Genomic DNA, 10,000 nt, shown 5'->3' with positions numbered 1-10,000 from the left:
GTGTGTGACAGGAAGCCGAGGAGGGAGGAGAACCTGAGCGAGGAGGCGTCCAAAGTCATCGGCGCTCTGCCCGACCTCTCCTTCATGCACGCCAAAGTGCTGATGTTCCCCGCCACGCTGACGCCGCTCGGCTGCCAGGCCACGCCGGACTGAAGCCCCGCCCCCTCCTGGCCCTGGCCCCGCCCCCCCTGTCCGACGACTCGGACCCTTTTTAACACGTTGCTTTTGTTCGTCCCTCGCGGCGGCGTCGCTCCTCCTGTTGTTTTTGTTGTTTTTCTGTTTTTTTAAATTAATATTTGTTTTGTTTTTCTCACTTTTGAGAAATGAAGCATTTACGCCGGCGGGCGGACGGCGTGCACGTCTAACGGACGCGCTCACACCCAGAGGAATCATCGTGTACATAATCAGGGATTAAGTGTTTGTTGTTTGTTCTTCGTCTCCGTGGAAACGCGCGCTGGCGTCTGAAGGAAGCTCCGGAGCTGAAGACCGGAACACGTTTGTAAATCTATAAATCTATAAATCTATATCTACGGACTCGAACCCACGCTGCCTGCAGCTCTGCTGAATGTGTCGTCCCCTCGCCGTCGTCTTTTTAACCCGCAGCTGATTTTAACCTTTATTTGATCTTCTTCTTCTGTTGTTTAATTGAAGGCGTTTTAACGTCCGGCTCCATCCACAGCTTTTATTTGTTCTGTCGTTCAGGAAACGTCCGTTAAACGCGTGTGTGTGAGGGACGGACGTGTGTGTGTGAGGGAGGGACGCACGTGTGTGTGTGTGTGAGGGACGGACGCTCGTGTGTGTGTGAGGGACGGACGCACGTGTGTGTGTGAGGGACGGACGCTCGTGTTTGTGTGTGTGTGTGAGGGACGGACGCACGTGTGTGTGTGTGTGTGAGGGACGGACGCACGTGTGTGTGTGTGTGTGAGGGACGGACGCACGTGTGTGTGTGTGTGTGTGTGAGGGACGGACGCACGTGTGTGTGTGTGTGTGTGTGTGTGAGGGACGGACGCACGTGTGTGTGTGTGTGAGGGACGGACGCACGTGTGTGTGAGGGACGGACGCTTGTGTGTGTGTGTGTGAGGGACGCTCGCCGCTGCAGACGGGACGGAGTCAAAGAATCTGAGAGTCACAAAAATAAAGAGAAACTTTCTAAAAATGATGAAACTTTGTCAAAATGAAGGTTTCATTGTTTTAGGAAAGACTCTTATTTTGAAAGTTTCATTATTTTCAGATATTATACTTCTTCCTCCTCTTCCTCTTCCTCTTCCTCACTTTACCAATAAAATGATGAAACTTTGTCAAAATGACGGTTTCATTGTTTACGAAAAGTTTCTCATTATTTTGAGTTTCTCCAAATTTTCGACAGTTTTTCATATTTTAAGCAGGTTTCACTTTATTTTCAGAGTTTCTAATTTTGACAAAGTTCATTTTTTGGAGTTTCTTAAAATTTCTCACAATTTAAAGAAATTTTCATTATTTAAAAAAATCATAATTTGAAGAAAGTTTCTCATTATTTTAAGTTTTTCGTTATTTTAAGGAAGTCTCTTAGAATTTTGATAATTTTTCATTAATTTGAAGAAAATTTTCATTACTTTGACAAAGTTTCATCATTTAAAAGTTTTTTTTCATAATTTAAAGAAAGTTTTTCCTCATTTTTAGAAAGTTTCCCATTATTTGAAGAAAGTTTCTCTTATTTTGAAAGTTCCTCTTGACCCCGTCTCTCAGGATCTTCCTCACTAACTTTGGCGCCTGCGTGTTTCCGTACTTTCGCCTTTTTCTTTATTTAATAACTGTTGAATTATTTCCACACATTCCAGCGACGTTTGTTTGTTTGTGGATAAAAACCTGCGTCTCTCTCCCCCCCCCCCCCTCCCTCTCTCCCTCTCTCTCTCTCTCTCTCTCTCTCTCTCCGTCTCTCGCTCTCTCTCCCTCTCTCTCTCTCTCTCTCTCTTTTCACATTTGTCGTTTTTTATTTTTCGGGGGTAAAAACGAGACTTTTCTTTTGTCAAAACCACTGAAACTTTTGCGGTTTCTCGTCAGCGAAGCTCGACTCGCACCACAAGGGAATTTAGGGACCAACTCCTGCTTCCTGTCCCCACAGGAACCGCTTCCTGTCCCCACAGGAACCGCTTCCTGTCCCCACAGGAACCGCTTCCTGTCCCCACAGGAAGTGCTTCCCCTCGCTGTCGCAGCCCGTCTCTCTGCCGCCCGGCTCCCTGGAGGGTTTTTGCACATTGTAAAGATGAAATGGATGTAATCGTCGTTCACTGCGGCCTCAGACGGAGCACGGCTGAGCTGCGGACGGTGAAACGTACGGACGGTTCCTATGGAAACGAACTGAATCACTTGAACGCGGCCGGTCACGAGGTTTCCGTGCACGTCCCGGTTCTTTCAGACCACGAGTGTAAATTTATCTTTTAGTGTTCACAAGGAATTAAAATAGTTCTCTTCTGCTCGTCTCTGATTCTTTCACACAAAGACTCATCTCAGCTCCAGCCTCTGATCCTGGATCAGGTCTCAGGGGCAGCAGCTCCAGCCTCTGATCCTGGATCAGGTCTCAGGGGCAGCAGCTCCAGCCTCTGATCCTGGATCAGGTCTCAGGGGCAGCAGCTCCAGCCTCTGATCCTGGATCAGGTCTCAGGGGCAGCAGCTCCAGCAGGGACCCCAAACTTCCCTTTCCCGGGCCACATTAACCAGCTCTAACTGGGGGATCCTGAGGCGTTCCCAGGCCAGTGTGGAGATCTAATCTCTCCACCTGGTCCTGGGTCTTCCCCGAGGCCTCCTCCCAGCTGGACGTGCCTGGAACACCTCCCTAGGGAGGCGCCCAGGGTTCATCCTTACCAGATGATCCTGAACCACCTCAACTGGCTCCTTTCAACGCAAAGGAGCAGCGGCTCTACTCCGAGTTCCTCACGGATGCTGAACTTCTCCCCCTCTCTCTAAGGGAGACTCCAGACCCCCTCCTGAGGAAACACAGTTCACACGCTTGGACCTGGACCTGGACCTTTGGGTCCTGACCTGGACCTGGTTCTTTGGGTCCTGACCTGGACCTGGGTCTTTGGGTCCTGACCTGGACCTGGTTCTTTGGGTCCTGACCCAGCTTACAGGACCACAGGTGAGGGTAGGAACCAGGACTGAGCGGTAGGGGGGATTCAGGGTCAAAGGACTTGGTGAAAAGAAATGTTTTGAGGTGCTTTTTGAACGAACGAACACACACACACACACACACACACACACACACACACACACACACACACACACACACACACACACACACACACACACACACACACACACACACACACACACACACACACACACACACACACACACACACACACACACACACACACACACACACACACACACACACACACAGCCCCTCAGGTCTCTGCAGTTCGGTTTCATTATTATTATATTTTTACTTTCCCGCTCGTTTTTGCTCCGTCGTCGTCATGGTTTCACTTTTTAAACGCTTCTAATTTATTTATAAAAAGTTTCTTTGGTCGAGTTAAAAATGATGTTTTTTAAAACCACAAACACGCAGAAGTTTTATTAATATTACTTTTATGCAAAGATGCAGATTTTTGTTTCTACAAAATGTTTTTGTAGCTTTTTTATTTTTAAACGTCTGAAATTAAACGAAAAGCACAAATCTGTTCATTTCAACGGAAATCGCCACAAGTTTTGTTTTTAAAAGTCTCTGTTCGTTTCATTTCAACAGAATCCCGGAAATAAAACTAATCTATTTTTTAAGTTTAACTGATTTTTGAAACATTTTTGAAGTTTTCGAAGCCTCTGAGTCGTTTCTCCTTCAGTTTATTAAATAAGTTTGTTTTTTAATCCAAAAGTTTTGATTTTAAATTAAAAAAAGCTGTTTTTCCTCCAGTTTATCGACGACTGAAGAAACCGTGGAAACTTTTAGGCTGAGATTTAATTTTTTCAGAATCAGCAGATTATTTATTTTATTGACCTGAAAAAAGTGAAAATCGTCCAAAAGCGACTTTAAATAAATAAATTCAGTTTAATTTGATGTGAAACAGAGAAAAGCACAAAATCTCCAGGAAACAAATGTTTTTGCATAAAAAACGACTTTTAACAGTTTTAAAAACAGACTTTTCTTCTGCAGATCGACTCAGACGTTTAAAAACTGAAGGTTTTCATCAAACGTTTGGTCAAAAAAAGTCCAGTTTCTCAAAGTTCACGGTGACGACGTTAAAAGTTTTGTTTATTTTCATATAAAACAGATTTTTTAGAGGCTGTAAAAAGAATTTTCTGACATTTTTGCATAAAATTAACTAATTAACTCCTCGATAAATGTTTCTGTGCGTGAATCAAAAAGAATTTTCCACCTTTAGCTTCGCTCTTTCGTCGTGTCGACGATAAAAAGACGACGCGTGTTCAGTTCATCGTTGACGCAGCAGCTCGAATCCCCCGGAATCAAACCGGCGTGTCTTTAAAACCGTACAAACAGGTGGTTAAAAAAAGGTGCGTCGTCCCCTCAGCTGCCCACCAGCACCTCCATGATGTGGTCCAGCTCGGCCAGGTCCATTTTAAAGGAAGGGTTCTGGGCGGCCGCCATCTTGGTTGGCGGCGCTCCCGGTGGCGGCGTGCACGGGCCGAGGTCGTACATGGACGTGTCGATGTCTGTGAAGAGGACGTCGTCCAGGGCGAAGTCTGTCAGGAAGGAGCCCGGCGCCGACGCAGAGGCAGGAGGAGGGCGGGGTTTCTCCAACCGGTCCTCCGCCTCCTGTAAGCCCCGCCCATCTGCCTCTTTTAAGCCCCGCCCCTCCTCCTTCATGACAACGTCAAACAGTACCCGTGCAGCAGCAGCAGCCGGCGGCGGCGGCGTGCTGGAAGACGAAGAGGAAGGGCACAGCTCCTCGATCTCCTCCAGCGCTGAGGAGAAGCTGTCTTTGGGCGATGGCGACGGCGAGGGCGGCGGCGGCCTCGGGGGGCTGTGGTGCAGGGTGGAGAAGGAGGGCGGCGGCGGGGTGAAGAACACGGGCAGCTCCTCCTCCAGCAGCGAGGCGGGTGTCAGGCAGGAGTCCGGCGCCGTGAGTCCGGACAGCGGTGACGAGAGGATGCTGAAGGCGGAGGGCGGTGGCGAGGGCGGGCGGAAGCTTTCGTCCTCGTGGGCGGCGGCAGCAGGAGCGACGGGCGGAGCAGCAGAGAAGAAGAGGGCGCCGGCGCCTCCTTCCCGCCTGAAATCGTCGTGGATGCGGCGGATGACGTTGTTGATGAGGACGCGGCGCTGCAGGCCGAGGTCGGCGCCCGTCCGCGGGCCGTACAGCTTCATCAGAGACACGTTGAGGAGCGTCTGCCGCTGCAGGGAGAAGGACGCCTGCGACGCGCCACCGGGCGCCGCGGGACGCCGGTCGTCCTCCGAAACATCCTCGTCCAGTTTGCGCTTCAGCCCGTTACCGAACATGGATCTGAGGAGACAATGACAGAAGGTCAGAGGTCACCTGAAGGTCAGAGGTCACCTGAAGGTCAAGACCGTCCGACACTTTCTGACTCCCTGAACAACAAAACACAGGAAACAGGCGACTTCTGTACACGCACGCACGCACGCACGCACGCCGCGTTTCGGCACAAAGACTCTGATGTTTGCGGCGTGCACGTTATTCGTCACGACTCCGGCGTCTGAAGGGAAACTGCACGTGTGAGTCATCGTTCACGCTTCAACTTAGAGATGAAACACAAACTCAGCGATGTCATCGATGACTCAGCTTTTGTTTGTGACAGGACGGGAAATGTTACGTTCAGACGTTTACGGGAAAGAGAAAGTGAAGTGATTTCAGATCTAAGAACCGCATCCATTACATCAGGGCGATGATGGGCTTTTATTGTGAAGGACTGAAGTTTGGACAACATTGGTGGGCTTTTATTGTGAAGGACTGAAGTTTGGACAACATTGATGGGCTTTTATTGTGAAGGACTGACGTTTGGACAACATTGATGGGCTTTTATTATGAAGGACTGAAGTTTGGACAACATTGAATCAAAAATTTAGTTTGTAGAGTAAAACATGACACCTGCTGAACATGTTAGCACTTAGCATGTTAGCATTTCGCTTTAGCATTTAGCTCAGCAGACAGACGTCCTGCAGCCCAGAGACGCCCCCCCGCGGGACTTTGGGCTGGTGTCAGACTGCAGTGTACCTGGCGTCGTGCAGAGTGTGTGTGGGCCCAGTGTGGAAGTGTTGCGTAATCACACACACACACACAAAGTGCTGATTGTGCTGAGAGCAGAGGGAACGTGTGTCAGGCTGCTGGGACTCCGCCCGGCTGCTCCGACCACATTCTTCCCTTTAGAGCTTCACTCCCACGCCAGGAAACGCACGCCACGCCGACCTTTGACCTCCACCAGAGGACGATCTGTGTCACAACGGACCGGTTTGAGCAGCACTTGAGTTTCTCTGCTGTCGACGTGATGAAGTGATGAAGTGACTCACGACATTGTTACTTTAGACCGTTTACAGACGACACTGAACGCTAATTATTTAAAAAGGTAAACAATGGAATTATCAATGAAAGGGCTGAGAGACACAAAACAACCACAAAGAGACACAAAACGACCACAAAGAGACACAAAACAACCACAAAGAGACACAAAACAACTACAAAGAGACACAAAACAACCACAAAGACACAAAACAACTACAAAGAGACACAAATCGACTACAAAGAGACACAAAACAACTACAAAGAGACACAAAACAACTACAAAGACACAAAACAACTACAAAGAGACACAAATCGACTACAAAGAGACACAAAACAACTACAAAGAGACACAAATCGACTACAAAGAGACACAAAACAACTACAAAGAGACACAAAACAACTACAAAGAGACACAAAACAACTACAAAGATACAAAACAACCACAAAGAGACACAAAACAACTACAAAGAGACACAAATCGACTACAAAGAGACACAAAACAACTACAAAGAGACACAAATCGACTACAAAGAGACACAAAACAACTACAAAGACACAAAACAACCACAAAGAGACACAAAACCACCACAAAGAGACACAAAACAACTACAAAGACACAAACCCTTGGGTAAAACAGCCTGAAAGCTCAGATGAGACAGAACACAGACGGATAAATGTTGACAGCAAAAACTTTAATTTAATGTTTATAATATTAATATAATAATATAATAACTCAGGCTGGTCCACACCACACACTTCTACATTAATGTTAATTACACTTTAATGTCGTTTTTCAGACTTTTCATGGTTTGAAAACACGTTTTAAACAATGGTTTTAGTGGAACAACATGTAAATTAAGCCTAATTAATGTTATAAAGTCAAGTTTAAGCACTTTGAAAGTATTTTAAGGCGAGTTTTTCAAGCTTATTACATTAAACTGTTACTGTGCTATGAGTCTGAACAACCAGAAGGATGTAAAGTGAAAACATTCAGACAAATTACAGTAAAACTAAACTAATGTTCCTGTAAAAACCTCCATTTTAAGCCCAAACCGTATAATTAAAGTGTTAAAAGTGAACTTCTCCATTAATATGAACATTAAAGGAACAAATAGTCTCATTATAACAAAATAAAACAACCTTATTGTCATTTAAACTCTATTTGTCCTCATGTCTCTGCCCGTGTTCTGCTCATAAAGCGGCTCTTCAGTGTAAATCAGAGCCCGGGGAGCAGCGCAGCTGTCACCGCAGCAGCTGCTGCTGCTCAGCCCCTCTGGGACCTCCAGGCCACCGGCTGCTGCCCGCGCCACCTGCCCGGCCACCAGGCGCCCGCACCCGGCCACAGCCTCCACACACGACCGTAAGGTAAAGCGGTTCTCATTATTTTTTACGTTAAAACTTAACTCGTGTTTATTATTAAAGGTTCCTCGTGTGTTTTAAATATGTGTTTTAATACGGTTGGTGTTATTAACACTGTATTAACGTTAAAAACACACCAACGGTTCTCGCTGCCCGGGCTAACGGCTCCCCGGGGAGGCGGGAAAACACGAGTGTGTGACGGGGTAAAGGTGTCGGTCCGGTCGCTCACCACATGTAGCTGGTCCCGTCCGGAGGCTCCTCTGCTGCATGGGTGTCGTCGGTGAGGCCGGGGTGGGAGCGGCGGACGGTCCGGAGGGAGGCGAAGGGGGCGAAGATGGAGGAGGAAGCAGCGTTTAGTCCGTTTGTTGGTTTGTTTCACGCCGCCATCGTCCCCACCGGCGGCCGCCTCGACTCTCACCGAGCCCCGCACACAATGGCGAGGCGGAGCGGAGCGGCGGAGGAGGAGAAGTGTCACCGAGGACCGACCGTCAAGACCGGGAAGAGCCGCCGCTAACACCGCCTCCTCTGGGGACCTTCAAAATAAAAGCGGCTCCAGGATCAGCGGAACTATTAAACACAGAGACACAAAGAGACACAAAACAACTACAAAGAGACACAAAACAACTACAAAGAGACAAAACAACTACAAAGAGACACAAAACAACCACAAAGAGACACAAAACAACTACAAAGAGACACAAAACAACCACAAAGAGACACAAAACAACCACAAAGAGACACAAAACAACCACAAAGAGACACAAAACAACCACAAAGAGACACAAAACAACTACAGAGACACAAAACAACCACAAAGAGACACAAAACAACTACAAAGAGACACAAAACAACCACAAAGAGACACAAAACAACTACAGAGACACAAAACAACCACAAAGAGACACAAAACAACTACAGAGACACAAAACAACAACAGAGACACAAAACAACCACAAAGAGACACAAAACAACTACAAAGAGACACGAAACAACTACAAAGAGACACAAAATAACCACAAAGAGACAAAACAACCACAAAAAGACACAAAACAACCACAAAAAGACACAAAACAACCACAAAGAGACAAAAAATCTACAAAGAGACACAAAACAACTACAAAGAGACACGAAACAACTACAAAGAGACACAAAATAACCACAAAGAGACACGAAACAACCACAAAAAGACACAAAACAACTACAAAGAGACAAAACAACCACAAAGAGACACAAAACAACCACAAAGAGACACAAAACAACCACAAAGAGACACAAAACAACTACAAAGAGACACAAAACAACCACAAAGACACAAACCCTTGGGTAAAACAGCCTGAATGCTCAGATGAGACAGAACACAGACGGATAAATGTTGACAGTAAAAACTTTAATTTAATGTTTATAATATTAATATAATAATATAATAACTCAGGCTGGTCCACATCACACACTTCTACATTAATGTTAATTACACTTTAATGTCGTTTTTCAGACTTTTCATGGTTTGAAAACACGTTTTAAACAATGTTTTTAGTGGAATTATCATGTTCATGCAAGATAATAACTGGTTTGACCAAGATAATAACAACAATAATAATAATAATAATTCGTAGGAAACCGTAAAAAAAATTAATAAAAACGTAAATAAAAGCAACACAACAAATGTATCAATAGTCAAATGAAGGTGTTGATTCAAATTAATTAAAAAAACTTTATTTAACTTTATTTGTTGTACCAGGAACAGATTCAAACAACAACAACAACAACAACTGTACTAAAGTGATGCCAGCAGCAGACTGCACTGAAAAGCTTTTATTTTGAAGGCCACCTGGAAGTGCCCCTCACTGTTGTGATCTTGATGCAGCTCACTGACACATGAAGGGTTCTGTGTGGGACTCTGACCAACACCAGTACTTACATATAATATATTTATTATATATTTATTATATACTTATATTTATATTATTTATCATTTATGTGACTCAGCTGCTGTGGAAACACGTCACAAACTGCAAAACTGTTAAACTTTGTAGTTGTTTTGTGTCTCTTTGTGGTTGTATTGTGTCTCTTTGTAGTTGTTTTGTCTCTTTGTGGTTGTTTTGTGTCTCTTTGTGGTAGTTCTGTGTCTCTTTGTAGTTGTTTTGTGTCTGTTTGTAGCTGTTTTGTGTCTCTTTGTGGTTGTTTTGTGTCTC

The 10,000-nt window shown here is 45.6% G+C and overlaps 3 protein-coding genes across 3 annotated transcripts in view; 1 reads left to right on the top strand and 2 right to left on the bottom strand.

Annotated features, from left to right (window-relative positions):
* aftpha (aftiphilin a) overlaps positions 1 to 1,398 on the top strand; it is a 14,119-nt gene extending 12,721 nt beyond the window's left edge. Inside the window, 1 exon segment of the mRNA XM_083934982.1 lies at positions 12 to 1,398. Within this exon segment, the coding sequence (XP_083791108.1) occupies positions 12 to 153 (142 nt within the window). The 3' untranslated portion in view covers positions 154 to 1,398.
* Positions 1,399 to 2,637: 1,239 nt separating this feature from the next.
* ppp3r1b (protein phosphatase 3 (formerly 2B), regulatory s1ubunit B, alpha isoform, b) overlaps positions 2,638 to 10,000 on the bottom strand; it is a 125,389-nt gene continuing 118,026 nt past the window's right edge. Inside the window, exon 7 of the transcript XR_014593619.1 lies at positions 2,638 to 2,755. The gene's annotated coding sequence lies outside the window, so the exon portion shown is untranslated. The remainder of the gene's footprint in view (positions 2,756 to 10,000) is intronic.
* On the bottom strand, positions 4,041 to 8,259 carry LOC310964641 (SERTA domain-containing protein 2-like). Its single transcript, XM_083937843.1, has 2 exons — positions 8,038 to 8,259; positions 4,041 to 5,435 (listed from the first exon to the last, which is right to left on the bottom strand). The coding sequence occupies exon 2, from the start codon at positions 5,429 to 5,431 to the stop codon at positions 4,502 to 4,504; it is 930 nt and encodes a 309-aa protein (XP_083793969.1). The 5' UTR covers positions 5,432 to 5,435; positions 8,038 to 8,259; the 3' UTR covers positions 4,041 to 4,501.

Source organism: Echiichthys vipera, assembly GCF_963691815.1.
Source record: "Echiichthys vipera genome assembly, chromosome: 2".
In the NCBI taxonomy this organism is placed as follows: domain Eukaryota; kingdom Metazoa; phylum Chordata; class Actinopteri; order Perciformes; family Trachinidae; genus Echiichthys; species Echiichthys vipera.
This window is presented reverse-complemented; position numbering and strand designations above follow the sequence as displayed.